The sequence below is a fragment of the Symphalangus syndactylus genome, chromosome 8, assembly GCF_028878055.3.
Source record: "Symphalangus syndactylus isolate Jambi chromosome 8, NHGRI_mSymSyn1-v2.1_pri, whole genome shotgun sequence".
NCBI classification, from domain to species: domain Eukaryota; kingdom Metazoa; phylum Chordata; class Mammalia; order Primates; family Hylobatidae; genus Symphalangus; species Symphalangus syndactylus.
In genome coordinates, this window is record NC_072430.2 from 57490380 (window position 1) to 57510014 (window position 19635).

The 19635-nt window shown below is 42.9% G+C and overlaps 1 protein-coding gene across 1 annotated transcript in view; it reads left to right on the forward strand.

Annotated features, from left to right (window-relative positions):
* RTN1 (reticulon 1) overlaps window positions 1-19635 on the forward strand; it is a 272299-nt gene that overhangs the window by 129619 nt on the left and 123045 nt on the right. The window contains exon 3 of the mRNA XM_055289195.2: window positions 13105-13854. Coding sequence (XP_055145170.1) covers window positions 13105-13854 — 750 coding nt within the window. The remainder of the gene's footprint in view (window positions 1-13104; window positions 13855-19635) is intronic.

Consider the following 19635-nt stretch of genomic DNA (forward strand, 5'->3'; position numbering starts at 1 on the left):
AAGATGGAACTCCTCAGACCCTTTTCTCCCCTACCCTGCAGCTGTCTGGAATCATCCTCACTCTTGAGTAAATAAAGCAAGACCCTGGGCCTTCTTTTTCTGAATGCACTAACATAGTAGTTTTCAACTGGAGGTAGAATTCCCAGATAAAACACAAATATTTCTTAGGGCATACCTATACTAAAAAAAAAATTTCATTGTTTAGCTGAGAGTCAAATGTAACTGAGTGTCCTGTATTTTTATTTCCTAAATCTGCGAGCCCTAACTGGAGGTGAGTGTTAGAATCACACATGGAGTTACATCCAGACCTACTTCTACTAAGGCAGAATTTCTGAGGGCAGTTTTGAGCTACACACTTGAATAAGAGCCACCGTTGTAAAAATTTGAGCTGGCTCTCACATAAGTGCTATTTATTGCGTGCCTCCTGTGTGCCAGGCACTGTGCTGGGTACAAGGATATGATAATGAACAAACACAACTTGGCTGTACTTTGCTCCCAAGGCGCTTTCAGTCTGGGGTCAGGGAGAGTGGGAAAGGGTGAAAGGGCAATGATTAATTAAATCATCACACAAGCAAATACAAGGCTGCCTAGGGGCTCCCAGTTGTGCAGAATGAGTGGGCACCAGCCTGTCTCCCGAACAACACAGCATCAGGTCAGCTGGCACAAGGGTGGGCTGCTCTGCCATGTGGCCTCCCCGGAATATTGTGCAAGCAGGAGTTTCCTCAGTCCTAGCAGTTTGGGTGGTTAGACAGAGAGGCCTCTGCGTGTGAAACCGGAAGGATGTGTGCCTCAGAAGGGGAAGAACCATCCAAGATAAGAATTTTCTTCCCTGTCCCATCAAACAAGCTCATTGTTCCCCTGTCATTTTATTCACTCAGGCTCACCATTTCTGAGTAGCTTTTGAAACCCCTCTTTTTCCCACTCACCACATGAATCAAACCCAAAGTCAATGATTTCTCTTTCTTCTCTTCTATTTTTCTCCTCTTTCTATCCTATGGCCACTACAACTCACACCCTACCTCCAGTTGTCATAATTCAACAATTGCACTATCGTGTTAATGGGTTATACTCCTTCTACTTCCCTCCCTCCCTATTTGTTTTTTTTTTTTTTTTGAGACAGAGTCTCGCTCTGTTGCCCAGGCTGGAGTGCAGTGGCATGATCTCGGCTTACTGCAACCTCAGCCTCCTGGGTTCAAGCGATTCCCATGCCTCAGCCTCCTGAGTAGCTGGGATTATATGTGCCCGCCACCACGCCTGGCTAATTTTTGTATTTTTAGTAGAGATGGGGTTTCACCATGTTGGACAGGCTGGTCTCCCCGAACTCCTGGCCTCAGGTGATCTGCCCACCTTGGCATCCCAAAGTGCTGGGATTACAGGCGTGAGCCACTGCACCTGGCCTTCTGTCCCTTTTAAGCTCATCCTAACCCTTCCACGATCCACTAATGCCTGCCTCATAAAAGACTGACTTTTTTTTTCTTTTAAGCTCAGGGGTACATGTGCAGGATGTGCAGGTTTTTATATAGGTAAACATGTGCCATCGTGTTTTGCTGCACAGATCATTCCATCACTTAGGAGTTAAGCCCAGCACCCATTAGCTCTTCTTTCTGATGCTGTCCCTCCTCCCCCTTCACCCTCTGACAGGGCCCAGTGTGTGTTGCTCCCCCTCAATATGTCCATGTGTTCTTATCATTCAGTTCCCACTCATAAGTGAGAACATGTGGTATTTGGTTTTCTGTTCCTGCATTAGTTTGCTAAGGATAATGGCCTCCAGCTCCATCCATGTCCCTGCAAAGAACATAATCCTGTTCCTTTTTATGGATGCATAGTATTCCATGGTGTATATACCACATTTTCTTTATCCAGTCTATCATTGATGAGCATTTGGGTTGGCTCCATGTCTTTGCTATTGTAAATAGTGCTGCAATAAACACATGTGTGCCTGTATCTTTATGATAGGATGATTCCTATTCCTTTGGGTATATACCCAGTAATGGGATTGCTGGGCCAAATTGTATTTCTGCCTCTAGGTCTTTGAGGAATCACCACACTGTTTTCCACAATGGTTGAACTCATTTACACTTCCACGAACAGTGTAAAAGCATTCCTTTTTCTCCACAACCTTGCCAGCATTTGTTGTTTTTTGACTTTTTGGTAATAGCCACTCTGACTTTTGTAAGATTGTACTTCGTTGTAGTTTTGATTTACATTTATCTAATTATAAGTGCTGTTGAGCTTTTATTCATGTTTGTTATCTGCATGTATATCTTCTTTTGAGAAGTGTCTGTTCATGTCCTTTGCCCAATTTTTAATAAGGTTGTTTATTTTTTTCTTGTAAATTGTTTAAGTTCTTTGTAGATGCTGGATGTTAGACCTTTGTCAGATGCATAGATTGCAAATATTTTCTCCCATTCTGTTCTGTTCACTCTGATGATAGTTTCTTTTGCTGTGCAGAAGCTTTTAGTTAATTAGATCCCATTTGTCAGTTTGAGCTTTTGTTGCAATTGCTGTTGGTGTCTTTGTAATGAAATCTTTGCCCATGCCTATGTCCTGAATGGTATTGCCTAGATTTTCTTCTAGGGTTTTTATAGTTTTGGGTTTTTCATTTAAGTCTTTAATCCATCTTGGTTGATTTTTGTACATGTGTAAGGAAGGGGTCCAGTTTCAATTTTCTGTATATTGCTAGCCAGTTATCTCAGCACCATTTATTACATAGGGAATTCTTTCCCCATTGTTTGTTTTTGTAAGGTTAGTCAAAGATCAGATGGTTGTAGGTATGTGGTCTTATTACTGGGTTCTCTATGCTGGTCCATTGGTCTATGTGTCTGTTCTTGTACCAGTACCATGCTGTTTTGGTTACTGTAGCCTTGTAGTATAGTTTGAAGTCAAGTAGCATAATGCCTCCAGCTTTGTTCTTTGTCTTAGGATTGCCTTGGCTATTCTGGCTCTCTTTTGGTTCCAAATGAATTTTAAAATAGTTTTTTCTAATTCTGTGAGGAATGTCAATGGTAGTTTAATGGGAATAATGTTGAATCTATAAGTCGTTTTGGGGAGTATGGCCATTTTCATTATATTGATTCTTCGTATCCATGAGCATGGAATGTTTTTCCATTTCTTTGTGTCATCTCTGATTTCTTTGGGCAGTTATTTGTAGTTCCCCTTGAAGAGGTCCCTCACATCCCTTGTTAGCTGTATTCCTAGGTATTTTATTCTTTTTGTGGCAATTGCGAGTGGGAATTCATTCATGATTTGGCTCTCTGCTTGCCTGTTGTTGCTGTATAGGAATGCTAGCAATTTTCGCACATTGATTTTATATCCTGAGACTTTGCTGAAGTTGCTTATCAGCTTAAGAAGCTATTGGACTTAGAAAATGGGATTTTCTAGATATAGGATCATGTCATCTGCAAACAAAGATAGTTGAATTTCCTCGCTTCCTATTTGAAAACAATTTATTTATTTCTCTTGCCTGATTGCCCTGGCCAGAACTTCCAATACTGTGTTGAATAGGAGTGGTGAGAGAGGGCATCCTTGTCTTGTGCTGCTTTTTAATAGGAATGCTTCTAGCTTTTGCCTATTTAGTATGATATTGGCAGTGGGTTTGTCATATATGGCTCTTATTATTTTGAGGTATGTTCCTTCAAAACCCAGTTTATTGACAGTTTTTAATATGAAGGAATGTTGAATTTTGTTGAAGACCTTTTCTGCATCTATTGAGATAATCATGTGGTTTTGTCTTTAGATTTGCTTATGTGATTAATCACATGTTTTGATTTGCATATGTTGAACCAAAGTTGCAAACCTACTTGATTGTGGTGGATAAGCTTTTTGATGTGCTGCTGGATTCAGTTTGCCAGTATTTTATTGAGGATTATTGCATCAGTGTTCATCAACAATATTGGCCTGAAGTTTTATTTTCTTGTTGTATCTTTTCCAGGTTTTGGTATGAGGATGATGCTGGCCTCATAGAATGAGTTAGGGAGGAGTCCCTCCTTTTCAATTTTTCTGGAATAGTTTCAATAGAAATGGTACCAGCTCTTCTTTATGCCTCTGGTAGAATTCAGCTGTAAATGTCCCTGGTCCTGGGCTTTTGTTTGGTTGGTAGGCTATTTATTTTTGTCCCAATTTCAGAACTTGTTATTGGTCTATTTAGGGATTCAGTTGCTTCCTGGTTCAGTCTTTGCAGGGTGTATGTCTCCAGGAATTTATCCATTTCTTCTAGATTTTCTAGTTTATGTGCATAGAGGTGTTTATAGTATTCTCTGATCATTGTTTGTATTTCTGTGGGGTCAGTGGTGATATCTCCCTTATCATTTCTGATTGTGTTTATTTGATTCTTCTCTTTTCTTCTGTGTTAGTCTAGCTAATGGTTGATTAAAAAAAAATTTTTTTTTTTTTAAAACAGCTCCTTGATTTGTTTATTTTTAAAGGGTTTTTCATGTCTCTGTCTCCTTCAGTTCATCTTTGTTCTTGTCTTCTGCTAGCTTTGGGGTTTGTTTGCTCTTGGTTCTCTAGTTCTTTTAGTTGTGATGTTAGGTTGTTAACTTAAGATCTTTCTAGCTTTTTAATGTGGGCATTTAATGCTATAAATTTCCCTCTTAACACTGCTTTAGCTACATCCTAGAGATTTTGGTATGTTGTCTCTTTGCTCTCATTAGTTTCAAAGAGCTGCTTGATTTCTGCCTTAATTTTATTATTTACCCAAGAGATTCAGGAGCATGCTGTTTAGTTTCCATGTAGTTGTGTGGTTTTGAGTGAATTTCTTAATCTTCAGTTCTAATTTGATTGTGCTGTGGTCTGAGAGACTGTTTGTTATTATTTCATGTCTAACATTGTCAGTGGAGTGTTAAAGTCTCCCACTGTTATTGTTTGGGAGTCTAAATCTCTTTGAAGGTCTCTAAGAACTTGCTTTATGAATCTGGGTGCCCACGTGTTGTGTGTATATGTATTTAGGATAGTTAGCTCTTCTTGTTGAATTGAATCCTTTAACGTTATGTAATGTCCTTCTTTATCTTTTTTGATATTTGTTGGTTTAAAATCTGTTTTGTCAGAAACTAGGAGTGCAACCCCTGCTTTATTCTGTTTTCCATTTGCTTGGTAAATTTTCCTACATCCCTTTATTTTGAGCCTATATGTGTCTTTGCATGTGAGATGGGTCTCTTGAAGACAGCATACCAATGGGTCTTGGTTCTTTATTCAGCTTGCCACTTTGTGTCTTTTAATTGGGGCATTTAACCCATTTACATATAAGGTTAGTATTGTGATGTGTGGGTTTGATTCTGTCATCACGACACTAGCTGGTCATTTTTCTGACTTGTTTATGTGGTTGCGTCATAGTGTCGCTGGTCTATATACTTCAGTGTGTTTTTGTAGTGGCTGGTAATGGTTTTTCCTTTCCATATTCAGTGTTTCCTTCAGGAACTCTGGCAAGGCAGGACTGGTGATAACTAATTCCCTCAGCCTTCACTTGTATGAAACGGATCTTATTTCTTCTTCACTTATGAAGCTTAGTTTGGCCAGATATGAAATTCTGGGTTGGAAATTCTTTTCTTTAGAAGTGTTGAATATTGGCCCCCAATCTCTTCTAGCTTACAGGGTTTCTGCTGAGAGGTCCACTGTTATTCTGATGGGCTTCCCTTTATAGGTGTCCTGGCCTTTCTCTGTGGTGGCCCTTAACAATTTTTCTTTCATTTTGACCCTGGAGAATTTGAAGATTATGTGTCTTGGGGATGATCTTTTCATTGATTATCTTGCTGGGGTTCTCTGCATTTCTTGAATTTGAGTGTTGGCCTCTCTTACTAGGTTGGGGAAGTTCTCCTGGATAATATTCTGAAGTATGTTTTCCAACTTGGTTCCATTCTCCCCATCTCTTTCAGGTACCCCAATTAGCTGTAGATTCAGTCTTTTTACATAATTATATATTTCTTAGAGGTTTTGTTCATTCCTTTTCATTCTTTTGTCTCTATTCTTGTCTGCCTGTCTTATTTCAGAAAGATACTCTTCAAGGTCTGAGATTCTTTTCTCTGCTTGGTATGTTTTGCTATTAATACTCATGATTACATTGTGAAGTTCTTGTAGTGTGTTTTTCATCTCTAGCTGGTTGGTTATGTTCCTGTCTAAACTGGCTATTTTGGCTGTCAGCTTCTGTATTTTTTTATCATGATTATTTGCTTCTTTGTCAATGGTTACCATATGCTCCTTTAGTTCAGTAAAGTTGTTTTATTATCCACCTTCTGAAGCCTACTTCTGTCATTTCAGCTATCCCAGCCTCAGCCCAGTTCTGAGCCCTTGCTGGGAAGGTTTGCAGTCATTTGAAGGAAAAGGGGCACTCTAGCTTTTTGAGTGTTCAGGGTTTTTGCATTGATTCTTTCTCATTTTTGTGGGCTTATCTACCTTCGATCTTTGAGGTTGCTGACTTTTGGATGTGGTTTTTATGGGTCTGTTATTGTTTTTGTTGTTGTTTTTTGTTTGTTCTTCTTTTAACAATTTGTCCACTCCGCTATAGGGCTGCTGCAGTTTTTTGGGGGTCCACTCCAGACCCTAGTTGCCTTGGTTTTTTCCATACCTGGAGGCAGCAGCAGTGAAAGTTGGGAAACAGCAAAGATGGCAGCCTGCCTCTTCCTCTGGAAGCTCCATCCCAGGGGAGTGCTGACCTGTTGCCAGCCCGAATGTGCCTGTAGGTGGTGGCTGGAGACCCTGGTTGGGAGGTCTCACCCAGTCAGGAGGAAGGGGATCAAAGACACACTTAAAGAAGCAGTCTGGCTGCTTTTTGGTAGGGCAGCTGTGCTGTGTTGGAGATCCTTTCAGCCCCCAATTGGTTTGGGCTTTCCAAGCCCCACAGGCTAGACCAGCTGAGAAGCCTGAATGGACAAAGTGGCAGCCTGTCCTGTCCCTCAGGCATTTCACCCAGGAAGAACATGAGCAGGGGTAGCCAGAGGCCCCAGCTGGGAGGACCCACCCTGCAAGGAGGAGTGGATTGGGGTCCCCCTTAAAGAAGCAGTCTGGCCATGCCTCAACAAAATAGCTGTGTCGTGGTGAGGAACCGCCTGTGCTCCTGTCAGCTTGGAGTCTCCAAAGTCCACAGGCTAGAATGCCAGCCCAGGTGGGAGCCCTCCCCTCCTCTGAGCACTCCATTCCAGGGAGAGATCAGAGCTCTGTCCCTAATATGTGCTGGCAGATGTGGCTGGAGGGGCCAGCTGGGAGGTCTCGCCTAGTTCGGAGGAATGGATGGGAGCCCTGCTGAAAGAAGCAGTCTGGCCAGGCACAGTGGCTCATGCCTGTAATCCCAGCATTTGGGAGGCCAAAGTGGGTGGATCACTTGAGGTCAGGACTTCCAAGACCAGCATGGCCAACGTGGTGAAACCCTGTCTGTACTAAAAATACAAAAATTAGCCAGGCGTGGTAGGGCACACCTGTAATCCCAGCTACTCTGGAGTCTGAAGCAGGAGAATTGCTTGAACCCAGGAGGTGGAGGTTACAGTGAGCAGGGATTGCACCACTACACTCCAGCCTGGGTGGCAGAGCGAGACTCTGTGGAAGGAAGGAAAGAGGGAGGGAGGGAGGGAAGAGAGGGAGGGAGGGAGGGAGAGAGGGAGGGAGGGAGGGAGGGAGGGAGGGAGGGAGGAAGGAAGGAAGGAAGGAAGGAAGGAAGGAAGGAAGGAAGGAAGGAAGGAAAAGGAAAGAAAGAAAGAAAGCAGTCTGACCACAATTTGGCAAAGTCCCTGTGTTGTGCTACTGGGGGGACCCTTCCTTCACTGGACCATTTGGACTCTCCAAAGCCTGCAGGCTGGAGTGGCTGAGTTGACCAAACAGCAGAGATGGTGACCCCCACTCCCACTGGGGCTCCAATCCAGTCTCAGGCAGGTTCTACCCTGTTGCTGGTGGCTGGCTGGAATTCCAAGCCAGTGGGCCTTATCTTGTGAGGTGCCATAGAAGTGGGGCCCACAAAATGACACTGCTCAGCTCCCTGGATTCTTCCCTTTTCCTAGGGGTATGTGCAGACCTCCCACCTTGCCTAAGTTGCAGGCGCATTTGTTGGGGGGTCCTGGGGCTGGAGTATATAAAGCTTCTGGGTCTCTGTGCATGCCTGAGCAGCTGCTCTGCCAAGACTCCACATAGCTCTGTGTGTCAGATCCAAGGCCCTGGTGGCCCTTATGAGGGGATCTCCTGATCCGAGAGTTGCAAAGATCCATGGAAGAAGCATGGTTTTCCAGGATCACACAGTAACTCACTGCTTCCCTTGGCTGGGAGGCAGGGGGGTTCCCTTGGCTTTGTGTCGTTCCTGGATGGACTGTCACCCCACCCTGCTTTTCTTTATTCTCAATGTGTTGTTTCCCCAATCAATCCCAGTGGGAGAACCTCGATATTTTAATTGTAGGTACTGTATTCATTTGCCCCTTTCATTCCTCTCCATCAGTGCCAGGGACCGCAGCTGATTCTATTCGGCCATCTTGGCCCCTCCACATACCTATTTCTTCAGGATTGACTTTTAAACTAGTTTTCAGGGCCTTCCATGACCAGGGGCCTGCTTCCATTTTCAGTTACATCAACCCTGCATCATTCCCAATAATACTCCAGTTAAACATTTGACTTTGTCCTTCTTTGAGCAGACCCCTTCCTTTTTCACCTCCATATCTTTGCTTTTGGAGTTCACTCTTGGACAATGCCTGCCTTTCAAGGTTCTATTTGTGTTCCAAGATCAATTCAAGTGCACCTTCCTCAATGACCTCTTCTAAGTTCCTCTAGAACATTGTAGAACACAATTGCGCCTAGCCCATTCTGTTCTGTTTTCTTTTTATTCTCTAGGAGAGGCAGGGAATACTGTGAGTCATAAGCACAGTAATGGTAATTGGGACCTAGTGATGGTGGAAATGGGTAAAATCACCTGGAGATGGAGTGGAGTAAGAAGAGAGCCTAGGGAAGAACTCTGGGGGAGGCCAACATTTCATATCTGGGAAGAGATGAGATCAGGAGAGCTAGGAGGAAAATCTGAAGAAAGTAGAGTTGCAGACACCAAAGGAGGTGTGGACAGTGTGTCAAATACTGTTGAGAAGACAAATAAGATGAGAACTCAAAAGCGATTGGGAAGTTGCCAGTGAACTGAGGCAAGCAGTAAGGGTACAATCCAGAGTGAAATGATGTATTCACTAGAATTCAGATAAATCCCAAAATCTTGGTGGCTTAACATAATAAAAGCATTACTTTTCACTTTTAATACAGTCCAAGTTTAGATTCAAGGCCAAGCTTCCTTCTGTTTTTTTTAAACAGTTTTATTGAGATATAATCCATATACTATACAACTCATTTAAAGTGTACATTTCCATGGTTTTTAGTATATTCACAGAGTTGTGATCCATCACTGCAATAGATTTTAGAGCATCTTATTACCCCAAAAAGAAACCCTGCACCCCCTTTTCTCACCCTCCAAATCTCCCCACTCCCCATAACTACTAATCTACTTTCCTTCTCTATAAATTTACTTATTCTGGACATTTCATATGAATGGAGTCACATAATATGTGGTCCTTTGTGACTGACTTATTTCACTGTTTTTAATATTTAGCCGTGTTGTAACACATATCGTACTTCACTCCTTTTTATGTCTAAATAATATTCCATTGTATAGATATATCACATTTTTATTTATCTATTTATCAGTTGATGGATATTAGATTGTTTCTACCTTTTCTGGCTATTATGAATAATGCTGTTATGAACATTCATGTTTAAGTTTTTTGTGTGGACATATACTTTTATTTCTCTTGGGTAGATATCTAGGAGTGGAATTACTGGGTCATATGATAACTCTATGTTTAAATGTTTAAGGAGCTGCCAGACTTTTGTCCAAAGCAGTTACAACATTTTTCATTCCCACCAGCAGTGTGTAAAGGTTCCAATTTCTCTAAATCTTTGCCAGAACTTGTTTTTATCTGACTTTTTGATTGTAACCATCCTAGTGGGTACAAAGTAGTATCTCACAGTAGTTTTGATTTGCACTTCTCTGGCGAATAATGACGTTAGGCATATTTTCATGTGCATTTTGGCCATTTGTAAATTGCCTTTGGAGAACTGTCTATTGAAGTTCTTTGCCCATTTTTAATTGGCTTGCCTTTTATTATTGAGTCATAATAATTTGTCATATATTCTAGATATGAGTGCCTTATCAGATATATGATTTGCAAATGTTTTCTCCTGTTCTATTGAGTGTGCTTTCACTTTCTTGATGGTATTCTCTGAAGGACAAAAGCCCAGTTTATTAATTTTTCTTTTGTTGCTTCTGTTTTTGGTGTCATATCTGTGAAAAGATTTCTAATCCAAGGTCATGAAGATTTACTTCTATGTTTTCTTCTAGAGTTTTATGATTTTAGCTCTTATATTTAGGCTATTGACCCATTTGAAGGAAATTTTAAAATACGACATGAGGTAGGGGTTTAATTTCATTCTTCTGCTTGTGGTTATCCAGTTCACTTTTCCTCTCCTTCTCATGCTCCAAAATATAACTTGCCACATCTCAGACTGCATCCCCCTTTTAAAAAGATGTAGCATGATATAGTGTAAAACACATGAAATAGACATGCATTCAAATTCAGGTCAAATAATTTCTAACCATGTAGTTATATCATCTAGGGTCCTAGCAGGAAAAAAGTGACACACTCAAAGGTTGTGACTGAAGAGAGTTTAAAGAAGGGGCTATTTACAGAAGTGTAAAGATGGCCAAGAAAACCAACAAATGATGCCAAAGCCTTAACATTAGGGAGCTGTTACTACCCTTAGACCTAAAGACCAAGAGGAAGGAACAGCGTTCTTGAAGCCTGCTAAGAGCTGGAACTTCAGAAGCAGCAGGGGGTATAAATATCTCAACATCTCCTTCATCCCAGCCCTTCGGCTTCCTATTGGCCAAAAACAACCAGAAACCAGAGGAAAAGGAATCCTGGGTATGTCTTCTATGTAGGTCAGCCTCTCAGAGCACAGGAGAGGGCAGAGAAAGAAAGGAATGGATCCAAGTGGGCAGAGAGAAAACCACTACAGTGACATTGGACAAGTAGCTTAATCTATTGTCCCTAGGCCCTAAGTTCCATATGTAAAGTGCCTGGCACCCAGCAGAGGATGCTGCTACTACTAGCAGTGCTCTGGAGGTACAGAACATTTCTTAATTTACGCCACTCCTTATCTTCTTTCTCTGTGCTCTAGTCAACCAGTCAGAAGTAAGCTGGTGAAACTTTCACACTTTTCTGCTGTCTGAAGTCATATCAAACAACTATGTGTACAACTTATTAAGGAACTAACTCCTGTAAAAATAGAGTTGGGGACATAAAATAAATTTTTAAAAACATGAATCATATGAGAGATAATGAAGTAGTTGTTGTTTTAAGTTACTAAAAAAGGGGGGGAAACCCATAGATCATATCCTTCCTCTGCTTAAAGCCCTCCAATATCTTCTAATATCACTCAGAATAAAAGCCCCATGAGATCCTACATGATCTGCCCCCACTCCCTGTGTCACTGATCTCTTATTTCCCACTTATTCACTTTGTCCAGACATAATGGCCTGCTTATGATACCTGGGAATCAGTGCAGCTCCCACCTCTGAGCCTTTGCACTATCTGTTTCCTCTGTGTGGCATGCTTTTTATCTGGTTATCTTCATGAGTCACTCTCTCCCTGCTTCAAGTGTTAAATATAGGTTACTTTCTCAATGAGGCCTACACGGATTCCCCTACTTAAAATTGCAAACTCATCTCCACTCTGACCCAGAACTTGTGTTTCCTTACCCTATTCTACTTTTTTCCATAACAATTAACATCTTCTAACATACTATATACTTTACTTATTTACTATATATATTGTTTGTATATTGTGTTCCCTCCACTAGAGCATAAGCAGAGACTTTGTTATCTGTTTCATTCACTAATATATCCCAAGTGTGTAGAAAAGGGCCTAACACATATTAGGTTCTCAATAAATAACAGATGAATGAATATGGATAAAGAATAAAATCAATTCTGATTGATAAAGAATTAGGAAAATCTAAAATGTTTTATCCATTTGGGGTTCTCCCACAGTCCTAAAGCCACAGATCCCTCAAAGCTTTGGATAAATAGAACTAGTTATTGCTAACAAAAGGACCAGATCCCACTAAGATATTCTGAAATAAAGCCCTTCTGTATGGCAAGGGAAGATGAAACTCTTGAACACTGTTGTCATGGTGATCACAGGTCATCTCATCTATGGGAGGGAAAGCTCAGCAAGACTGCCAGTGTAGCCTTTAGGCCATCTGGATAAACATCAGGCAGAAGGCAGGCATTCATCCAGGGACCAGGAGTGACTCTCAGGTTTTGTTCTCGAGAGGAGGTGAAGAGAAGAAAGGGAAAGAATACAGTGGGCTGCCACTATGGAAAGCCTTGCAGGATAGTCCATTATGGTAATCTGCACAGCCTGCTTGGTGGAATTGGCAGAAGTGATCTCTTACATTGCTCCACTTAGTTGCAAAAAAAAAAAAAAAAAAAAACAAACAAACAAAAAACAACCAGATACTGATTCTTATTGGAAATATAAAGCTCAGAAGTCAAGTTGTATCCAAGGCTCAAAACTACCTGCCTTTGTCTTGCTAAAGGAGAGGATATAAACAGCAATGGACAAGGAATAATGGGTGATTTTCAGATTTGTTGATATTGGTGGGCCCAATTAGAGTGCTGTATACATGAAATTATCTGATAAAATCTGTGAAATTGAAAAAGTTCCCTGAGGGAATGAATCAGAAATTAAAACGACGACTTGTAGAATCTTCTCTGCATTGAAACAGGAACACCAACTGAGATTCTGTTGCTAAGATATTGCTGGGTCATTTTTTAAAATAGCTAGCTGAAGATAGAGAGGTCTATAAAACACTGATTAATTGGGCCATAACAGTAATTCGCCTTTTAGTTCAGGTGGCCTGTCTTTCCAGCATAGCCCTGGAAACAGATTATTTTTGTGCTAATGAGATACGTGTTTCTCAAGCAACGACAAAACATCTCCCCTAATGGAATTTTGTTTTATCCCTCCTCTCTCTGTCCATCTGTCTGTCCGTGTGTGTGCCTCCCTGGCTCTCCTTCGCTCTGTGGGACGACAGAACCATCTGCTGCAGAATCCCAGGGGAAAGGCAGCATCTCCGAGGATGAGCTGATCACCGCCATCAAAGAAGCAAAGGGATTATCGTATGAAACCGCCGAGAGCCCACGGCCGGTGGGCCAGCTGGCCGACAGGCCTGAGGTCAAGGCCAGGTCCGGACCGCCAACCATCCCCAGCTCCCTGGACCACGAGGCCAGCAGCGCAGAGTCGGGGGACTCAGAGATCGAGCTGGTGTCCGAGGATCCCATGGCCGCGGAGGACGCGCTGCCCTCGGGCTATGTGAGCTTTGGCCACGTGGGTGGCCCGCCGCCGTCGCCCGCCTCGCCATCCATCCAGTACAGCATCCTGAGGGAGGAGCGTGAGGCCGAGCTGGACAGCGAGCTCATCATCGAGTCGTGCGACGCCTCCTCGGCCTCAGAGGAGAGCCCCAAGCGGGAGCAGGACTCACCCCCGATGAAGCCCGGCGCCCTGGACGCCATCCGGGAGGAGACGGGCGTCCGGGCCGAGGAGCGGGCGCCAAGCCGGCGGGGCCTGGCCGAGCCGGGTTCCTTCCTCGACTACCCCACAGCTGAGCCCCAGCCTGGCCCCGAGCTGCCCCCTGGAGACGGAGCCCTGGAGCCTGAGACGCCCACGTTGCCACGGAAGCCTGAGGAAGACTCGAGTTCCAACCAAAGTCCTGCGGCCACAAAGGGCCCTGGGCCTCTAGGTCCTGGCGCCCCGCCCCCACTGCTGTTTCTCAATAAGCAAAAAGGTAAAGGATCCCACTGCAGCAGGGATGCTTGGTTAATGTCCTCCCTCTGGGTGCTCTGAGCATTCAGCAGGGGCGGTTCTGGCTCAGCCCTGGAGTCATCCCCATGCTGATCAAACAATTGACCAGATAACAGTTCCAAGGGGGATGGGAGGAGATGAGAGAATTCAGATCTGCAGCTGGGACAGAAGTCGGTGGCAGAACCACGTGCTCAGGGCGACTCAGGACTGGCTGAACCCAGCCTCCCTAATAATGAGCGGTTTTGTGTTCACTCCAGGATCTCTTGAAGGGAGTGCATCCGCCTGTCTTTCCATTCCAGGGCTGGGTTTCCTCCCCCAGGAAAGCGATGCTTTTCTTGTTATTGTCCAGGCTCTGGTCCAGTCTCCCTGCTCAGTCTCTGCAGGTGCTGGAACCCACCGCTAGCATGTTCTATTTTGCCAGCCAGGCCTTTTTCTTAAGTATGCAAAATGGAGCTCAGCTCCATCCTTTCTCTTACCGAAGGGCAAGGGATTTGGGCCTTGATAAGGTTTTTGTGTCCCAGTGAGTCAGGCAAGACAGAGACCACAGTTGGGTCCAGAGTTTTCTCTTGTCCCTAAGCAAGACCGAAGGTGATTCATTCATTTTTAAAGTCTGGCCGGGCGCGGTGGCTCACGCTTGTAATCCCAGCACTTTGGGAGGCCGAGGCAGGCGGATCACGAGGTCAGGAGATCGAGACCACAGTGAAACCCCGTCTCTACTAAGAAAGACAAAAAATTAGCCGGGCGTGGTGGCGGGCGCCTGTAGTCCCAGCTACTCGGAGAGGCTGAGGCAGGAGAATGGCGTGAACCCGGGAGGCGGAGCTTGCAGTGAGCCGAGATTGCGCCACTGCACTCCAGCCTGGGCGACAGAGCGAGACTCCGTCTCAAAAAAAAAAAAAAAAAAAAAAAAAAAAAAAGTCTCTTATTACTTAGAATGAATTTAATGTGGTCATTATGTTATCCCTATGAAAAATTTTGAGGTCAGTCTTCAAATGCAAGAAAAATGGAAGTCATTATTTGTTTTCCAGACATCATACGTGTACAAGAGATTCTTCCCCAAAAATCGTTCACCACACCTGATTGCAGTTGTCTTATGGAATTCAAGAAAGGAATTAGAGTCACATGACTAAGTAAGGTCCTGCTCATTCTATTTTTGTTAATGGGTGAAGTTCTCTAACTTCACCCATTCCTGGGGAGAGAACACTCAGGTAGGACTTTAAAACAAACCCTAACAACTGTATTCAAAGTCCCCTCCCACCCATCTCTTCTAGTTTTCATTCCTTTAGAAGTGCTTTCTTTGCCTTTTCCTTTTGGAGATAAGTGATTTCAAGGGTACACCCTCTTTCCTGTGTCTATGCTAACTTCAATGATGTTAACGGCAGTTAAAGTGCTTCATATAAAAATAGAGGACAAAGTCTTTCTCGTTATTTTAAATTGGAAGCTACCTGCTAAATTCTTTAAAATTAACACATTGGAATAGAATGGAGGAACCTAGAGGACTGAAATAAAAAGATACATAGTTGCTGTGGCTCAGACATGTGGCATGATGTAGGGGCTGATATAATTGACTCTTGATTTCTTATTAAAGAGCTGAAAGCATATTTAGTGTTTGTGATAGGGAGGATATTTGAAGACAAATTTAACGGTGGGAATGTGTTTGCTGGGTCAATCTTAAAACCATTTTGGGTTTTTTTGCTACTATCCTGACATAGTAGGAAAAGATCCTGCAGCTTGCAGGGAACCACAGGAAAAAGTATTAACATGAACAACCTTCAGTCCCTGGAGGCCCCCAAACAGTTAAGCTTGAGTCATGCTGAGCATGTGTTCATGTCACTGTACTGTAACAGGCTTGTGTCTCCATTTTATCCCCTAACTAATGTTCCTGAGATAGTCACTGTGTGCACAGTGCTGTTCAAATATGTTTATTCTCAAAAGTAAATAAATCTGAGGGCTAAAGAGAAAAAAGAACTTTGCAGGCCTATCGAGAGACAAGGACAATAGCTGGGACTGACTGACCAGACACCTGATGAAGAGCTGGGGAGATGGAAAACTGCAGCTGTGAACGCAAAGGCTTCAGAGTATCTTTTATGGGCAATTTGGTGTCATTTGAATCTCTGTACAAGTTGCCCCATATGGCTTGGACCCTGTGCTGCCAAGTTTAGAAGGTAGAGAGGAGGGAGTGGCAGTCTTTTCAAAAGATGAAGGCGTGCCAAGGTGAATAATCTCCACTCTCTTCTGCACTGAGGAGTCCTTTGAAATCCAGTCTCCCACTGAAACTCACTGCTCCACCACACTATCTATGAAGAGTCTAAAAGGCCATTCTGAGGCAGCCAAGAACTGGAGGTCCTGGGCAGGTGATTCAGCAATGCCAGCAGGCAATTTGAGCTCTGAGGTTCTTTTTGGTCTCACTTGCTCTGTCTCAGCAGGTGAGAAAGGATCAGTGCTGCCCAGCCTCCCCCAGGCTGTTTTTTTTTTGTTTTTTTTTTTTTAATTTGAGACAGTTTCGCTTTTGTTGCCCAGGCTGGAATGCAATGGCATAATCTTGGCTCACTGAACCTGACCTTAGGCAATCCGCCCACCTTGGCCTCCCAAAGTGCTGGGATTACAGGTGTGAGCCACCGCGCCCAGCCCCAGGCTGTTCTTGATCACTATTGGTAGACAGCAGGTTTGTGCTCATGCCAAGCTTGACTCCCGGCAGCAGTGAGGTCAGGTCAGCTTCTGTGGTTTCCTGCTCTTGTCCACTGAAGCTTCTGGCAGTATGCACGTATTTAAGTTTATGCATTCACAAGTATCAAGGGGATGAGCTATCTTGCTGATGCTGGACAGAATTTCAGAAGAGCCTAGAAATATTTAGAATAATATTTAGGATAAGGTTTGACAGATATTTGATGGCATCATTGCATGTACCATGGAGGAGCACCAGGGTAACTGGTGCACGTGCTTTAACAAGGCCTACTTTTGGAGGTTTCTCACCTTTCAGAGACCTCTGCAGTTATTGCACTGGAGATAAAATGCAGTTCTTTCTTCATGCTTCAGTTTTCCTCCTTGTACACCCCTGAGCTCTTGCCGCCCTGTATGTCTGCTCCCCTATACCTTCTAGGATGATCTGTTATAAACATTAGATTCTAAAGCAGGTAGATCTGTTTTCCTTTCTACGAGATTAGCCATAACTCTTAGGAATGTCCAAGTAAAAAGCCAATTTAAAAATTGTCATAAAAGCACTAATACCCAGTGTGATTAATCAGGATAGGTATGTGATATTTACCAAACCCATGTAGAATACTTTTTATTAGAGTATGCCATTGGGTTCATATTCCAGGGGGACACCCGTTGGGAAATCATGGTATCTTTGCCCTTGAGCTTGTTTCCTGCATTCTGATTACTTATCATGCAACTCAAAAGTGTGCGGCTTGGGCCAGCCACGTTGATATTATGTGGGAGGTTGTTAGCAATGGGGAATCTCAGGCTCCTTCCAAGACCTACTGAATCAAGATCCCCTGTGCATAAGTGCATATGTGATTCTTACACACTTTAAAGCTTAGGAAGCAGATTTTTGTTTTTTTTAATTTTTTTTTTTTTTTTTATTGTTTTGAGATGGAGTCTCACTCTGTCACCCAGGCTGGAGTGCAGTGGTGCATCTCGGCTCACTGGAAGCTCCGCCTCCCAGGTTCATGCCATTCTACTGCCTCAGCCTCCCGAGTAGCTGGGACTACAGGCGCCCACCACCACGGCCGGCTAATTTTTTATATATATATATTTTTTTTTTGGTAGAGATGGGGTTTCACCATGTTAGCCAGGATGGTCTCGATCTCCTGACCTTGTGATCCGCCCTCCTCGGCCTCCCAAAGTGCTGGGATTACAGGCATGAGCCACCACGCTCGGCCAGGGAAGCAGGGTTTTAGACGATGGCAGTATGCTTTCGTGTTCCTACCTGAATTCGACTCTCTTCTTGCCAAACAAATGGCCTCTTTTCAATCTCATCTTTCTTGTCCTCTCTGGTAATCTAATATCCTACTGCTGATCAGTCCTTAAAACGTTAATAATAAAGTAATATATATTTGTTGTAATAAATTCAAACTGTACAAAATGGCACAGAATTCAATGTTAAAGAGTGTGGGTATGGTGGCCCGCACCTGTAGCCCCAGCACTTTGGGAGGCCAAGGCAGGTGAATCACTTGAGCCCAGGAGTTCAAGACCAGACTAGGCAACATGATGAAACTCCATCTCTACAAAAAATACAAAAATTAGTTAGGTGTGATGGTGCATGCCTGTAGTCCCGGCTATTCAGGTGGCTGATGTGGGAGGATCACTTGAGCCCAGGAGGTCCAGCCTGCAGTGAGCTTTGATCACACCACTGCACTCCAGCCTGTGCAACAAAGAAAGACACCCTGTCTCAAAAAAAAAAAAAAAAAGTTTAAAGTTCCCTACTCAACCCTCCCATCCCTAATTCTCACACATCACCACAGGCCTTTGTATTGTTTTTTTATTGTTGTTCTTGTTCTTCGAGAATTTCTTTAAGTGTTCAGGAATATATAGTTTTTCACTGAAAAAGTAACATTATATTGGACATACTGTTTTGTAACTTATTTCATTTAACAATAAAATTAGGGACAATATCAGCTCACATGGAAATCGTTCACTCCTTCTCAGAACTTTTTCCTCCCTTATCATACTGATGTTTCTCTTTCTTGGTCTCCTCTTACTCTCTGACCTCTTTTCCAATCTCTTTTGCTACCTCCCTTCCAGTTCCTCTGTGTTGTCCCTGAGTTCTGTCCTTGTCTTTCTTCCTCCCGCATATCCTTGCTGTCAAGGCTGCTGTCACCCATGCAGGTTTTCAGGCACTGCCTTATGTGTGACACTTCTCAAATCTCTTGCTTTGAAGAAATCCTCTTTTCTAAACTCCAAGCCAATTTCCTTCGCTGTGTACTGGACATCCCATAGACCTCCCAAATTCAGTATGTCCATGTTAGTTTGTCAAAATTTGCTCTTTTCCTTCCTCTGTTCCTTTCCTGAGCAGATGAAGTGATGTCATTGAGTGTGAACACTCAACCTCCAGGACTCTAACCCTCTTACAGTTCTAAGTTCTCATACCTTTTGAATACGATTAGGAATCTATCCCATAGAAATGCTATAGCAGGTGGGCAAAAATATATAAATTATACACACGTGTAAATAGAGTTAGAAAGATACATATATCTTTCCTATAGCATTTTTCATAGTAATGAAAAAGTTGGAAAAAACACCAACAGGGAGTTGAGTAAAATGAATTTTCATTCATCCATCCATTGGAGAGCAACAAAATCATTTAAAAGAACTAAGTCTGGATCCAAGTAAAGACTCATTAGCCTGAGACAAAGTTAAAGGTATTCGGTGCTGACCTGACTGTAAATACTTCAGTAGAAGTCTTGCAGTAGTATTTGGTTATAAAATTATAACCCAAGTGATCCAGAATGTTCTATTTGAAAAATTAATATCAAAATAAAAATATAAAAATGTAAAAATTCTCTTTTTGGAACCCTAAAGTACACAACCAGTGACCCAAGTTGAGAAATATTTCTTTAAGCTAGCAAGGACTTAAGTGTTGCTTGGGGACCAGGTACCTCAGAACCTTTTGGAGTGCTTGTTCAGAATTCAGATTCTCACTTTACCCCCACCTCAAAACTACAGAATGAGAATTGGCTGGGGCATACATCTGCACTTTTAATAATCACGCTGAAGCTTGAGAATTTCTATTGTAAACAGATGAGCTAAGCAGCCCAGACCTTCT